Source organism: Pholis gunnellus (assembly GCF_910591455.1).
Source record: "Pholis gunnellus genome assembly, chromosome: 3".
NCBI lineage: Eukaryota > Metazoa > Chordata > Actinopteri > Perciformes > Pholidae > Pholis > Pholis gunnellus.
Genome location: NC_136529.1, coordinates 8,378,231 through 8,394,686, shown reverse-complemented (window position 1 = coordinate 8,394,686; position 16,456 = coordinate 8,378,231). Strand labels below are relative to the sequence as shown.

General features: G+C 41.9%; 2 protein-coding genes across 2 annotated transcripts; both read left to right on the top strand.

The window, feature by feature from the left end:
* Window positions 1-189: 189 nt before the first annotated feature.
* On the top strand, window positions 190-4,499 carry capza1a (capping actin protein of muscle Z-line subunit alpha 1a). The gene is made up of 10 exons (XM_079186087.1): window positions 190-281; window positions 1,833-1,896; window positions 1,998-2,049; window positions 2,148-2,211; window positions 2,335-2,541; window positions 2,630-2,709; window positions 2,840-2,918; window positions 3,015-3,086; window positions 3,275-3,337; window positions 3,542-4,499. Exons 1-10 carry the CDS (start codon window positions 246-248, stop codon window positions 3,680-3,682), a joined length of 858 nt encoding a protein of 285 aa, XP_079042213.1. The 5' UTR covers window positions 190-245; the 3' UTR covers window positions 3,683-4,499.
* Window positions 4,500-5,999: 1,500 nt separating this feature from the next.
* Window positions 6,000-16,370, top strand: mov10a (Mov10 RNA helicase a). Its single transcript, XM_079186685.1, has 22 exons — window positions 6,000-6,219; window positions 6,344-6,449; window positions 6,563-6,756; window positions 7,922-8,163; window positions 8,273-8,519; window positions 9,296-9,433; window positions 9,529-9,691; window positions 9,844-9,995; window positions 10,093-10,263; window positions 10,730-10,877; window positions 11,332-11,493; window positions 12,055-12,158; window positions 12,280-12,377; window positions 13,241-13,339; window positions 13,456-13,564; window positions 13,661-13,778; window positions 14,385-14,576; window positions 14,659-14,730; window positions 14,955-15,080; window positions 15,176-15,264; window positions 15,606-15,724; window positions 15,862-16,370. The coding sequence occupies exons 1-22, from the start codon at window positions 6,101-6,103 to the stop codon at window positions 15,924-15,926; spliced, it is 3,033 nt and encodes a 1,010-aa protein (XP_079042811.1). The 5' UTR covers window positions 6,000-6,100; the 3' UTR covers window positions 15,927-16,370.
* The last annotated feature ends 86 nt before the right edge of the window (window positions 16,371-16,456 follow it).

Here is a 16,456-nt window from a genome sequence, read left to right as displayed (position 1 = left end):
ACATTGATTTAGTTGACAATTCAGTCAATATCGGATTTTTTTTTTTTTGTCGTTCATTTGAACATCTATTGATCTAAGTTGTTTCTATTTCAGTAAATGTATGTATTGAACATTCAGCATTCAACATAGACAGTGAGCTCCGCCACCACAGCCGGGCTTCCGGGTTGGGTCGTGTTCGTGCGGGGAGGAGTCACGCATACCTGGCAACATCGACAGTCGCTTTGTCAACGCTTCATTGAGCCAAGATGGCAGATTTCGAAGAGCTCAGCGATGAAGAGAAGGTATTACTTTATAAATTCATACTGTGATTATTATATTAACCTCAACATGTGCCGTGAACAATAACAGTGCTGTATGAAACACTTACCATGTAGCATGGATTGCCAAACGGACCGTATAAGGTGTCTGTTGGTGGAGCTAGCGAGGCTAAAACTAAGGCAGTGTTGTATCTGACAGTTATTGTAACTGTTACTTGCATGGTGTTCCTGTGCACAAATACATAATATAAGTTAGCTAATGTATGTGAGTGCGCCCCTTGGTCGATTAAACATGACATCTGTGCGCGGCTGAGCTTGATGTCTGATTTAACGAGTTTGCAATAGTTGGAAATGATGAGCTAACGTTGATGCTAAATGGAAGGAAGTAGATGTACTTCCTGCATTTACAGTGGGGATAATGGCAGTGCCTCGGCACTGTAACACCACCCACACCCAGTTTACTACAACTCAATGGAGCTGCTTATACTCGTCTGTATCACTTCCGAAGTTGAAGTTAGTCGCTCATGTTACACGAGTGTGCAGGTATTTTAGTGTGTCGCTTGTTTGCCTGCAACATTTTGCACCAGACTCCTGTTAACGCAGTGTTATTGGGGCTTGGTGTTGCTCCCCCCTGTCTCATGCTGCGACATGTTGTAAAGTAATGCTTTGCATTCCTAAAGCTGATGGTGTAACAGGAGCTTACACCGCCAAGCATTACTGCAATACACCTTTTAAAATATATGTAAACAAGTCAGTGTAATGAAAGGATTGAAATTCCCCTATGTTACCCTTTTATGAGCTCTGTACCTCTGCTAGTGTCTCTATCAGACATATGAGCTCACATTGTTGAGCTGCATGGTGGAGAGTCTGAGCCCGCGAGGGATTCCTGGGCTCTGAATGGAGTAACTTTTTCTGGAGCATGGTCACATTAGGCTACTCATTGTTGTGCCCTTTCAGCCGGACAGCCCATTGTAGGTCAATGCCAGCTGCAGCCTGGAGGCAAACACATGACACTGTCTGCTTGACAGACGCCATCACCGGTACGGCCTCACTGTAACGTGGCAGTGACATTAGGATGTCACAAATGAGTGAAGGAATAAACTTCTCTGTAACTAAACGGTCCTTACTGTTGTAGTACCATTTAAGAGCACGGGTACCAATGTCTTCACCCTGCGGCTTTGACACCACATGCTTACACTTGCATTCTGGCTGCTAAGAAAAGCCCTTGGGTGACATACCCTGTTTGCCATCTAAGGAGTGGCCAAAATAGAGCTAACACGCCGGTGGCCAAGAAAGATAGCAGACTGCTCTCTGCTTCGCTCTAGTGGCTATTTGCAGGTGTTTCCCCATTTCTCCTGTACACCACCTACTAAATCTCAAAGGAGAATAAATTAGCTGGATTTTCTCCAAAAAAACACGCACCAGCGTTTGGCAAGAGAGGAGACTGTTGTTTGTCTGCTCTACCACAGTTTATTTAAGCAAGAGTGGAACTGAGCCGATGAGTTGCACACTGTATATCGTGATGATGTGTTTCCTCTTTTAAGTTTTATGACAAGATATTTTATTTACTTCTAGGTCCGTATTGCAGCTAATTTTGTGATGCACTCTCCCCCAGGGGAGTTCAATGAAGTCTTCAATGGTGAGCACTGTTTGTGAGTAACGTCTTTAGGACTACTTGCGTTTTAATGTGAATGGAAACAATTTGTTAATGCTTTTCTTGTGTTCATCTCTCTTTTTCAGATGTGCGAATACTGCTCAACAATGATAACCTTCTCAGAGAGGGTGCGGCTCAGTAAGTTTCATCATTTTCTTTTTTTATATGTAGTTAAAAAAAACAACCATATTCTGGATGTACGTGCAAATTGTGGTTGTGTTATTTTTCTGATATAGCGCCTTCGCCCAGTACAACATGGATCAGTTCATTCTTGCCAAGATTGAAGGATATGAAGATCAGGCAAGCTTCAAGTCAAATCATAATTTGCTTTATCTCATTTTACAACTAAAATGTCAATATCGTTATTCTACGTCATAAAGACGATTCCCGAGTTAACAGGCAGGTTTCTCTGTCCCCCGGAAGGTCCTGATAACGGAGCATGGAGACCTGGGGAACGGTCGCTTCTTTGATCCTCACAACAAGATCTCCTTCAAGTTTGACCACCTGAGAAAGGAAGCCAGCGACCCGCAGCCCCACGACGGCGGGTCAGCGCTCAAGTCTTGGAGAGACGCCTGCGATTCTGCCCTGAGGGCCTACGTCAAGGAGCACTACCCCAGCGGAGTCTGCACCGTAAGAAGTTCTCTCCTAGTCTGCGTGGCCGTAGTCAGCAGTACTCGCAACCAATCCCCCGCTCATCATGGTTTTTGATCTGCTTCAGGTTTATGGGAAAACAATTGATGGCCAGCAGAACATCATCGCTTGTATCCAGGGCCATCAATTCGAGCCTAAAAACTTCTGGTAATTTGAAAGAGGACAATGATCTCATTTTAAACTCTTTGACAATTATGTTGCAGCAGCATGGAGGCAGTGCATTATGGTGTTTCGGGATCGGTTTTCAAGTGTACTCTTTTACTTTTTCTGTTTCCAGGAACGGTTGCTGCCGGTCTGAATGGAAGTTCAGTGTCTCGCAATCTACAGCACAAGTGGTCGGAGTCTTGAAAATACAGGTATGTTGAGTCATTTTCGGGGTGTGGTTTGAACTCCGCTGTAAAGTTATTTTTGTTTCACTTGTTGTGGTGCATCTCCTCTTTCCTCATGTCCAGGTACATTATTATGAGGATGGAAATGTGCAACTGGTCAGCCATAAAGACGTACAGGAATCACTGACTGTGTCTGTAAGTATGTTAACATATTAATAGTTTTTATATTTAAGAGTGATATAAGTAAGTTCTTGTTTAACCATGGTCAGACAAAGCTAAGTATTGACTATCATTGAATGGATTTATTTGAGTATTTCACATTTGATTTATGTTGATGTGTGTTTTGAGTTGTTTAATTAACCCACAAATGTTTGTTCTGGCAGAATGAGAGCCAGACTGCAAAAGAGCTTGTGAAAATAATTGAGGATGCAGAGAATGAATACCAGGTATGTGGGAGTTAAGAAAAACAAGAGTTGCCCCCCCCCCCCCGTATGTGAATGAAACGTTTCTATTATTGTGCCATGCTTAGTATACAAGACACAGCAGATGCGTGTAAGCCAGATCCAGAATACTGCTCACACATTCACAAACACTGCCACAAAAGTAAACGCTACTCATGCCTGACGTGCTCATCTTTGATTGTCCTGCAGGTGGCCATCAGTGAGAACTATCAGACCATGTCGGACACCACGTTCAAAGCCTTACGCAGACAGCTCCCGGTCACCCGCACCAAGATCGACTGGAACAAGATCCTCAGCTACAAGATTGGCAAAGAGATGCAGAATGCTTAGAGGACAAGAGGCTGACTGGGTTACGACAAGCAAATCGGGGAGAAGCCGATGCCCGCGCAAACATGTGTGACTCAACGTAACGCACTGTATGTCCTGCTAAAACAGACATTTGTTCGAGGGGGTTTAACAGAGAATGGCAGCTTCCGTTATGCACTACGAGGAGATGCCTTCATTTTACAAAGACGTTGAGTGATGTTACAGTCGCTCATTTGCAAACCTATAACTTTTTAAAAAAACAATCAAATAATGCCTTTAGTAACACTGTGAAAGTTTGGTTGTTTACCTGCTATTCAAATTCTCAGTCACACACAGTTTCCGATCCCTCAGTGCTTCAAAATGGACACACATTCTCCCAAAAACCCCTTGAATTTCATGTAGCAACTAATTTACACTCTGTATAACATAACTGATATTCTTCAAGAGCTTCCAATACCTCCTATAGTTTCTTATTAACAGAGGGCAAATACTGTATGCAATTCGATATATTAACTGAGCGGCACTTTAAGGCACCAAATTATACATCTAAATGTAATCTAAATCTCATCTGTTTAAACATATGTTTCCCTCTGGATTCAGGGTTGTAGCCAAAGCTTAATTTTTTTCCCATTCACTAACCATATTTTGTCTTCCCTCCTTGAAGGTCTTTCACTTCTCCTTGTTGTTGAGAGACATTTTTGGTGATAATCCCGATATACCGCCCTGAACTGATACAGTATTGGTGTCCTCCTAAAAGCTGTTTGCCTTTAGCTTTTGCTATATTTTTTTATACAAACTGTAAGTACATTTATTATTCATGAAATAAAAATATGATCTTCAAGCAATGGTGATCGCTTGCATTTTACATCATGTATGGAGTGTCTTTTAGAGAGCCTGGACACACCAGATGTTTTCATCTGGGTTCTGCACATTTGAGGTAGTTATTGAGCCGAGGAGGACTTTACACTCACTGTTTTTAAGACTAAATTTGACTGCTTTTTACACAAAAGACGGTATTAATTGAAATAAAATAAACTTTAGTATTCCCCATTAGAATGACATACCTAACACCAGCTCATAGTGTAGTGAGATACAATTTGTAAAGTATATGTATTTAATTTTTTAGTTTAAATAAATTTCATTTGTGAATTCAATAAAAACTTTGGTTAGTCAGATTTTAGGTATACTGTATGTTGTGCTGGGGAATTTGGACCAATGACATCTGTAGTTTGTCCTGGATGCATAATTATATTTAACAAAAGTATATTTGGCAGTGGTATTATCAAAATATGTGAAAAAAGTTGTGTGTTTGCATTATAATCAAGAATATACAGTATTTACATTTCATGTTACATCTCAATAACTAAGTATGTAAATGAAGAATATAATTCTAGTGCTAGTGTGTGTCAGCATTTAGCTAGGACATATTGTAAACTTCTATCCCTATATACAGCAACAATGTTGATCTTTTATGATTATTAGAGACCAAACGATTGATTGAAAATATTAGATGATAAAATAATTAAAGTAATTGTCAGTTGCAGCCCTAACTCTGATTAATCAAAAATCCCAGTGTTCTCTGGTCCCAAATTTCTTTATGTAAAAATGTACTGCTTTTTACCGTTATAATGCAAATTTTAAATATTTGGGTTTTTAGACAAAACACATTTATAAAGAACTCACTTATTACTCAAGTAATCCATAAAATAATATTAATACAAATCAATAGATTAACGTTACGTTATTTATCTGTTGGCATGAGATTTCCAAGCTTTCCAGTCGTCAATATTATCCATTATTAGCTATAATGAATCGTTTAATAAAGCTATGTGTATTTTATAATTATGAAAAAAAGATTACATAATGATTATAATACATTTGAAACAGATGGAAACGCCCATTTCACATGACTCCACACGTTCTGCTCTGCTGACATGTAGCCCAGGGAGTGTCAGAAATAACATGCCTGAGGATGTGTTGTAAGCTACTCGTCATCATAGTCGGGTGGGGAAATTCAACGACTGAGCTTTGTTAAAATAAAGACACAAGACTTTACGCTGAAGTTGTTGGTTTCAACTCCGTATTTTGTTCCGTCGCTGAGGTGTTTTCGCTTTCCTTATATAAAACAATTGCAGACGTTCCCTTCCGGTAGCCTTCGAGGCCGTCGTTCAAAATAGTGGATTTGTATATAATAAAAAATAATAATAATAATGAGAAATCACTGGCGGTGTTATGGCCACATGTGTGTAATGGGTTCTGACAATTAATTCAAGGGCTGTGTTTAACTTCCGTATAATGAAAACTTGCGCAACACGCGCAAAAGACGTGACGTGGAAATGTCCAGCGCACTCATAGCAACAGCTACATTGATACTTGAGGAAATTGACGGCGGTAGTTGGGCAGCCGGTGAACTTCCTCATTGGAGTCAGGAGACACGCCATCATGTCGCTTAAAGACTCGCTGGAATCCGGACTGGACTTCATTGAATTTCTGGGAGACAGAATCTCCACCACCAGCAAGAAAGAACTTCGGAACATCTACAACTCTGAATTTAAGGGCAGGTAACGTTAACGCGCGTCGCATGCAGTGGTTTGACTGCGCCGTGTCTGTGGATAATACCACTGTGTGTGTGTGTGTGCGTGCGTGTGTGTGTGTGTGTGTGTGTGTGTGTGTTTATGTCCACAGAGAAGGAATAAAAGACCCCACCTTTCACAGTGTCCTGCGTGCTCTACTGAGATGCAACAAAGCCCACATGAAACAGGGGGAGATCTACATAAATGTCAAACCTCGGGTAGGATGCGCTGTTCCTTCCCTTGTGCTGCGAGGGAACAAGCCTGGACCTAAAGTACAGAAATTAGGAAGCGTCATGTTTTTTTTTCTCCCTTTTTTAAATCACCACTGTAGGCTCGAGTGTATTGTGACCAATGGAGGAGGCCCCGGGCCCCTCAGACCCCAAACCCTCCAGGCTCTGGCTCTGGCTCTCCGAAGACGGATGAGACGCCTTCATCCTCCTCTGGCCCCTCAACGCCGATGAAGCCTGTGCTGACCCCGAAGAAAAAGTTGGCTACGGAAATCCTTCACAAGTTGAAGGTGGACAGGTCGGTGTTGGCCATTTTAACATTTTATTCTTTCTTTTTTAATACATCAAGTGAGACATTTTGACAAGTTGGGTCAAGCAAAGTCACATTTTATTGTCAGCTCTTCCATGTGCACTGACATTAAATCAGATTCTTGCAGGACAACAGCTGTGTGCTGGTGGCATTTCAATGTCAAGGTTCAAGGTTCAGCTTTATTATCACATAAGATTGCACAATGAAATGCAGTTGAAGCCCCCTCCATGCCACACACAGAGAATATGACTAATAATCAAATCTTTTAAATTAGAATAGAATAAAATAGCAGGCAGTAAAATGGAACTAAATACATAAAGTATATCTGCGCAGGCCCCTCATTTCACCAATATCACTGACGCTCGGTAGATGTTCTGGGCAGTTTTAATTACCCGCTGAAGTGCCCTCCTGTCCTGTCCTGGACTGTGGTCCTCCATAAAAGTTATTAAGAACCTGTCACGGGTAATTTGCCTTTTTAAGTTTCCTACAGTTGTTGCTGACTCTTCTTTATCAGGGTGATGTCCATGACGGGGAGGTAATCATTTAGACTTTCCTCATGTAATGTTTATGTTAAGGATCTGCATGGTGGTGCAGTGGTTAAAAAGCTTTCTGGGTTCAAACCTGGCAGTCAGCCGGGGCGTTTTTTTTCTGCGCAGAGTTTGCATGTTCTCCACGAGCCTGTGCGGGTTTCCTCAAAGACACGCAGGCTAACTTGTACATCTCTACGTGTCAGTCCTGTGACAGACTGGCGACCTGTCTAGGTGATTAGAGGTGACGGTACCAAACATGAACTGTGTCCTCAGTGGGGATCCTGCTGGGGACCTTTGCATTCCCCCTCTCTCTTTCCCTTATTTCACTTTTATATCAACATTTAATAAAAAACCCTTGAAGAGAAATAATGGGATCCAGATGAAATGTTTGTTTTTTTATTACAATTTAGCATTTATCTGATATTGAACAGACTATATTGACAACAAACACATGAAGATAAAGGGGGGGGGGGGGGTGAGAGTGTTGACATACATAGCTCCACAGCCAGAATCGAACTGGAAAAGTTACAGTCAGCAGTATTTTTACACCATCTTACAGTCACAAGCGTTTCAGTTGTAATCTCTGCAGCCTGACCATGACACACTCTCTCTCTCTCTTACAGGAAAAAGTTGACCGCTGACAAGGGGGGCATTGAGATCACCTCAGACCCCGTGGCGAACGGTGGAAAGGTTCAGTTCACCGTGGATCGTCTGAGGGAGATGTTCATCCTCAAGTTCCACATTTTAAACAAGGGCCCAAACTGCGTACACTTCACCTTCTACACTGCTCTGCACAAGATCCGCTGTTTCACTCTGGAGGATGAGAGGAGAGTGAACCGAGCTTCTCCGCTGTTCCTCTGTACCGGTGAGACTGCTTACGCTCCTCCGCTCTGTTTTCATCAAATAAAAAAAAAAACTCATGAGAGGTAATTAACGCTCACAGCTCCTCCTCTGCCGCCTTGTTTCTCTCACAGGAGAAAGCTATGAGGTTGTGGTTCGGTACACGCTGAACCACTATGGACATTTCCCTGCCACGATGTACTTTGAGTTCTGCCCAGACCTGCCAGGATCCGTGCCCTTTTGCATTGTGAGGGAGATGGAAGCAGTAGCCAGGACCCCTCTGGCTGTGGAGCTGGGGCCTGTGTCTCCTTACAAACCGTTTCAGGTGGTCACATACAAGCCTGTCAACACTGTGATAGTGGAGGGAGTACCTCCTCAGGGGTAAGTTATAAAACATGGATTGCAAACCAGTTCAAGACTCCAAATAGAATCTCACTTTTATCCGTTGTTATTAGAGGGAAACTCCACAGATTTGACACATTTTGTGGGACCAAGTGGGCAGCATGAAGTCTATTAAATGGAGCATTGTTGGGGTCTAAAGGCTACGCGTTTGAAAGTGAAAACATAATTGTGGTTGTGGAGTTAGAAAGAAGTGGGCTTACTCGACCCATGTAGCCTGCTTGTCATCTCAGCTTGAGGCTGCTAGCTACGAGCATAACACGCCAGAATCCCAGCCAAAACTGTTCAAGTTCCATTGTGGGCACCAAGTTTTGATCGAATTAAAAAGATGTTATCTCTGGTTCTACCATTTGATTCTTATACTTTTTAACTGTCCGTTTTGAGTCCTACAATGTTAAAGGAGTGCAATGCTCAATTGGTTGGTTACTCTTTTAAAGACAAAGAGTCATGTTGGTCCTGTAGTTTAAAGTTGCTCAACACAGAATTCAGAGAGCACCTTTAAGAATGAATGTTGTACTGAGTGTAACAGGAAACGCAGCATATCGTCTCAATTTCTCCCAGCAGAATGAGTACAGATCGTTTTCAGCAGCAGCAGGAAATTCATTCTTACAGATTTTAGTACAAATATTGGATTTGGAAGCTGGTTTGAAGCAATTTTTCTTCAGTTGTAATTGAAATTGATCAACAAATGGACCCAGAACGGTTACAGACATTTTATTTTGGTCATGCATGATGCGTTTGTGTTTTGTTCTCTGCAGGTCTGGATCCCCTCCAAAGACAACAGTGAAATTAGGAGACTATAAGTACCCTTATTACCAAAAGGAACTGGCTAAACAAAGGATGGAGGACTCTAAGTACCTCTCTCCAGCTGCTAGACAGAAACTGGCTTCAGTAAAGTGAGAAACCGACCTAATTATTTACAGCCAATCTAGTCATTTCTGGGCTTCACTCCCTCATCAGCACAATGTTTGTGTGTGTGACGTATGCCCAGGGGTCTCCTCAACTCTTCCTTGAAGATGAAGACGTATGCGCCGCGATTTCACCTCCTGCTACACCTGGAAGAGATACAGATGGAGGTGGACATCCGGAAGTACGACCTCCACGATCAAACCATGACTCAAGACCAAAGCAACAAAAAACTGCTCACACTCCGAGTAAATGAATCCTCACAGTACACATCTACCGCTCTGCATAACCTCTGCTTCTTGTGATGTTCTATTAGTTGTTGTTGCTCTGTAAGCTTGCTGATTTGAAGAAAGCTCAGTGTTTGGCATGAACAAAAGGCACAGCTGTTATTCTCCAACAGGTTCCTGGTGTAGCTGAGAATCGTCCATCTGTACTACGGGGAGATTGTCTCAGGGTGTCCAAATCAGGAGACACGGTCGAGCCGATCACTGTGTACACCGGATATGTTCACAAAGTGGAGCTGGATCGTGTGAAGCTGGGCTTCTCAAAGAGGTAAGAGCTGGACTACGGATACTTGTCTGTTAGAAACCTGGTCTACATCTCGGACGGTGATTAAAGCACCTTCCTCTCATTTTCCACCCACTTCAAGGTTGTTGCAGATGTTTATCAGCAACATGAAGTTTGACGTTGAGTTTACCATCAACCGGTACTCCTTGAAGCTGCAACATCGGGCGGTGGACTTGGCGGCAAAGCACGGGCTCGAAGAGGTGCTGTTCCCGTCTGGTGCAGCAGTGGCTAATCTCTCCATGCCTAAACTCAGGTGTGGTGCCTATACACATAAAGTTCACGCATACAGAACACCAAAACATATTATGTAGTATCGTCTACAAACACACAAAACTAAAGTCTGTATCTCGTGTACTTGTAGTGCAAAGGAGATTAAACTGTCTGGCATTTTTGATAAGAGTGTATGATGATCGAGTGTGCCCAGCACCCGGCTCTCTCTGGGCACTTATCCACCATATCGTAAGAACAGCCTGTTCTTTGGTTAAACGCCATAAACTTGCCTTGAGTTGATCTGGGCAGAATATTGAGGATTATGTTGGCTGAGAACACGTACCAGACAAAGTGCTCTGTTAACTGCTTTGACTTGAATGTAACAAACTCATCATACAGATGGATGCAAATAAGGTTTTCATTTCCACATTGTGAATGTTTTTCAGTGTTAAAAGTGTTTCACCAGTGTGCAAAGTGTAGAGATCCATTCTCATATTGTTACTGTCCAGGATGTTCAACCAGCAGCTGGAGAACAACCCGGAGCAACACGCTGCGGTCCAGCGCATCGTGGCCGGATCATCAAAGCCCGCCCCTCATCTTGTGTTTGGACCTCCTGGAACGGGAAAGACGATCACTCTGGTTGAAGCTATGCATCAGGTATGAAGTGTTCAAGATGTGACGTTACTAGTCTGCAGTCTGAAAATGAATTAACAGCCTCTCACTATATTGCAACGGGGCAATAATAAGGTGTTAAAACCGTTTCTGGGACAAAGCAACACATTAGGTGATGTCACCTTGGATTATAGGCTATTGTGATGGCTTGATATTTACTGTTTTCTGATGTTTTATAGACCAAAGACTGTTATCTAATAATATATGTCTATCTATCTATCTATCTATCTATCTATCTATCTATCTATCTGATCAACCCACACCCACACATCTTGTAGAAGCAGATTTGATCTCAGTAAAATATTACAAAGTATGTTTTCAAACTCGTCGGTAGCTCTTCATCGTTAAACGAAGAGGCAGCCACATAAAACGGCAAAGCATCAAGAATAATGTGTGGGTAATAAAAGTGATGAATTTGACCCTTTGCTTATATCGACAGGTCAGCAGAGCAGACCCGTCAGCCCGCATCCTCGCCTGTGCACCTTCAAACAGTGCATGTGACCTCCTCTGTGAGAGACTGATGGTTCACACGGATGCTGCTCAGATTTACCGTGTGTATGCCAGCAGCCGAGACCCGAGAAGCGTCCCCAAGCACCTGCTGGTGAGCATCAGCTGACTTTTCTACATCCACAGGATAATCTGGTTACTGGCCATAAACCAGCTCTGATTGGTGGTGAATTGTCCATAAACTAATTTGAGCTTTGGATATCGTATAACACAAATCATCTAATTAACTAAGATGTATGTTGGACCCGTAACATTTAGAACCCAAATAAAAAAAGAGTTTACGTGTCACAGTAACTCAAGCAAGTGGTCCCGCATTTCAACGAGTTTCCTCATCACAGTGATTAATATCAGAGTTTACCAGTTTGATCATAATGATTCTTGACATTTGTTGATTCAGATGTGACTCGAGTATCCAAGTAAAGAACAGAATTGTTTCTGCATCTAGTCAAAGGCATTGTTGAAAAGTGTTTCCTGTTTACCAAAACTCCAGTGTGGAGCATAGATAAAGAACTGTAATAGAAGAGACTGAGATAGACGGATATCTCACAGTTAAATGCTTTTAATTTAAGGATGAATGGAAAAAAGTTACATTTGCTCTGAGGTGTAGATTAACTATATTTTTCATACACATCGTCTCATCTTTTGTCTCTTGTAGAAAAATTGCAACTGGAACCAGACAGAAGATGCTTTTGTGTTTCCAGTGAAAGAAATTCTGATGACGTACAAGATCTTAGTTACAACTATGGTCACAGCCGGCAGGTAAGTTGCTTGCATCGACAGTAATTATTCAGTATTCCGCACTAGTTGGCTCCTTGGCATCATCCTTTAGTCCTTTAGTTACGCTTCTTATTATAATACAAATGTGTGCTTCTGTATTTAGGCTGGTGTCTGGAGGAATGCCAGTCGGCCATTTTACCCACATCTTTTTGGATGAAGGAGGCCAGGCAGTGGAGCCAGAGTGTGTCATTGCTATTGCAGGTAAATGCTGGTTATCTGACTTATCAGTAAACTACAACACGTCTTTCGTTTTGGTGAAACGTTGATGAAAGAGTTAAAAACAGAGGCATATCTTTTAAGACAGTACACAAATCGTGTTTCCATTCATAAGGCATGATTTCTGAGATGACATCCTACTTACTGTGGGTCTAATTTTGATCAAATCTGAAAAATGAGTTGTAAACATATAGATTTCACTCTCTCATGATGTCTTATTATGTCTCAGACTGACTATTTTTACTATGATTTGTTCTGTTGGGGATACTAGAAATCAATGTCATCATTTCCGCTACACTGTAAAGAAAGCGTGTACTTGCTTAGAATAAGGTCTTGTAATGGAGAAGAGGAAGAGTTGAACAGATTTCTCCTCGTTTTATTGTTCAGAACTGGATCCAGATTTCTGTTGCACTCCTCCTGTCGTCCTCTCTGAAAGCACACAGCTTTCTTTATCGCTGCCAACACGGCGCAATCAGCACAGTTCATTAGTCTAGTGACAGTAGGAGTGTAGAAGACAACCATTTATAGCTCTGTACATTTTCACCACTTGGACAGTGGCTGCAGAAACTGTGCATGGATTGGCCATCACATAAATATATGAAGATTGGGAAAAGCGTGGTCCAGACGTCCTTAGAGAAGCTTTTCACTGCTTCCAGACTCCAAACGGCAGACTAGCAGTAGATCTGCATTAAATCTAACACGTCTGCCTGTCCTTTCACATTACGCAGTTTCAGTCAAGGTGGTCTTACGATTAAAGGTCCGAATGTATCCGGTCCGAGTTTGCGAGAGCTTGTCCGGTGGTGAACGTGCTGCATCTTGCTCCTGATCGGTTGGACTTTGTGTCACAGGTCTGCTCAGTCCAGAGACTGGTCAGCTGGTGCTGGCAGGAGATCCCAAGCAGCTGGGACCGATCCTTCGATCGCCTTTTGCACTGCAGTATGGACTCGGTGAGATATTATCTTGTCTTAATGTGTTCTATAGCACATTCTGATAGTAGTTATTGGTCTCCTAACCACGTGATTCAATGGTTTAAGTGTAATGCTGTGACAATGATGTTCTTCAGGGCTTTCTCTGCTTGAGAGACTGATGAAACACAACACTTTATATCAGAAAAGCACTGACTCTGGGCACTTTGACACCCGCTTTGTCACCAAACTGCTACGAAACTACAGGTATGTCTTCCAGTTTTCACCTCTATTTTGCTTTTTACAGTTTTAATTAATTAAAGCTCTTCACTGTTCTTGCTTTTCATTCCTTTCTTCACTCAGGTCTCATGCTGCCATTCTGGAAATCCCCAATGAGCTCTTCTATGAGAATGAACTGCAGGTGTTTGCGGACCAGTGGGAGCGTGATATCTACTGCAAATGGGAACACCTTCCCCAAAAGGTGTGGCTGCAAGGATATTGAGTTTATTCATTTTTTAAAACATCTCAATCCTGATATCATCCTGATACACAGCAAACCATTCAGAATAGTAAAAGTTACATGTCAAATGGCTGGACATATTTCTGACCAACTTCAGTTTATTTACATACAAACAGAATACAAAGGATGGTCTTGAGTCTCACTATTGGAAGTGTAGGATCCAAAAATCCAGTTTTAAAGGTTGACCCACAAGAGGGACTTTAAGTCAGGATATTTCAGCCTCTGCTTCACTGATTTTGACCATTTTATTTGCCAATCTGTGTCTTGAAAGTCCCAGATCTTTATAGAAGCACAATATTAATTTGCTGAATTGTACCTTTTAATTGTTATTCGAGTCATAGGCCATATTATATACAGCTTTAGACTGCCACAGAAGACTCTCAGTAGCATAAAAGGGAAGGTTATTTGAAGAGGACAGTCGAGCATGAAACAAAAGTGAGCAGAGATTAAACAACTAAAACTAAACAGGACATAGTGAAAATATAGTTCACAGACCACCAAATAGCATGTACACCACATGGGGACAACATGGATAGCTGACAGCTGCTCACGCTCACATCACTACAGGGTTTCCCCCTGATCTTCCACGGGGTGATGGGAAAAGACGAGAGAGAGGCCAACAGTCCTTCTTTCTTCAACGTGTCTGAGATTGAAGTTCTGGTCGACTACCTCACCAAGCTGATGGAAACACAAGGAAAGAATGGTCTCCCCAAACTCTCCCCAAAAGACATTGGCATAATCGCCCCTTACAGGAAACAAGTGAGTCTGCCTCGCGCTTTATTAGAGATGTGGATAAACGGTCTGAACTCGTCATCGGTAAACGTGCTTACTTTTCTTACAGGTCGAGAAAATCCAAAAGGCCCTGAAGTCCGTCTCAGCTCTGAGGCGATGGAGTGATCTCAAAGAGCTCAAGGTTAGCAATGCTGCTCTGAACACATCTTTGTCTATAAGGTGAAAGAAATACAAGGACGCTCATTTGAAGTCTCTTCTGCACAGAATCAATACAGGGACATTAAAAGATGTTGTTCACCTGTGTCATGCACACCTGAAAGGAAATAAATAAGGATTGTGTTTATTCACAACTATATTATTTGAAATCACATTTTGTACTTTGGCTGTTTCTCTCCACGCTATCAGGTGGGGTCCGTGGAGGAGTTTCAGGGACAAGAGAGGAAGATCATCATGGTCTCTACTGTCCGCAGCAGCGTCAACTACGTCAGGATGGACAAAGACTTCAACATTGGATTCCTGTCAAATGAAAAGGTGTGTTCGATGTTCCTTTCTTCGTATAATGAAACCAGCAGGATCTTTTAATATATTCCTCTCTTTCTCTTCTTATATGTGCACATCTACTGCAGAGATTCAACGTGGCCCTGACCAGAGCCAGGTCCTTGTTGATAGTTGTGGGAAACCCTGTGATCCTCAACAAGGACCCCACCTGGGAGAAGTAAGGCAAAGCAGGCCCAAGTGGTCAGACACGATACAACGGGAGTGTTCTTTCAGTTTTACAGACCGAGTTTAGAGCCTTGTATGGACATGTGGTTATTGAGGTTTAAAGTGCATTCTTGGTCATGGAAACAGTAGTTGACAAAAACAATCTCCTCACAAGCTCTATTTTGTAACTGTTCTGGAGCTCATCACACATTTTCCTCAGCAGAGGAAATTTATCCAGTTGCCATGGAGTTTTAGATGTCCAAATGTCATTGTTCTTTCTCGAGCACTACAAGGACTTCTCATCTATTTCTGCCCAATGTGTGATTTTTTTTTTTTTTTTTTTTTCATCTGCAGGTTCATCAGCTATTGTGTGAAGGAGAAGGGTTACACTGGATTTGACTTTGAAGACGCGGAAGGAGAGGATGATATTGTGTCAAGACTGGCAACCCTGAAAATCAACATGGATTCTGACTGTCAGTACAGCTATAACCTCAGTTAAACCTTCAAGTGATTCTTTGTCACATCATTATTAGCTATAGCTGCAATAGTAATAATAAACAGACAGACACGAAATAAACTAAAGTGTTGTGTCTTTTTGCATTTGTCATAGATCCTGTTGAAGAGGAGAGCGCCCTCCAGCAGTATCTGGACCCTGAGAGGAAAAATGAGCATTAACGTCTCCCTCAGACAACTTGCATAAAATGAAGAACCATTTGTAGTGACAGCCAAGATTTCTACATTCACGTACGTTAAGATGCATAGCGAGTATCTATTCTGAGCTTTTAATATAACATTGGCATCTTCTGTTTACAAATATATCCTTTTAATCAACTTTTCAAAGAGCAGTTCTCTTATTTTGCTGCAGTCAATCGGTGCTCGGCCTCAATAATAACTCAGTAAATCGTGACTCTTCCTCTCTTCAGTGGCTTTTTAAATAAAGCTGCCACTGAACATAAAGGTTCTGTGTGAGAAAATACGTAGCAGACTCTTCAATTTCTCAGGAATTCGTCACCGTTTGTCTTACTGCTGTTTGCACTTAACAACTTGGTCTCTTTTCAATTCATCTACTTCTTTCTGACAGTTGATGCCTGAAGGAAAATAAAGTCATTTCTGAACCATATTGTGGTGCACATTGTCATGGAAAGACCTTTTGATTCATTGTCACCTTTTTAATGGCATCTTGTACAGTAAACCGTACTTGAGAA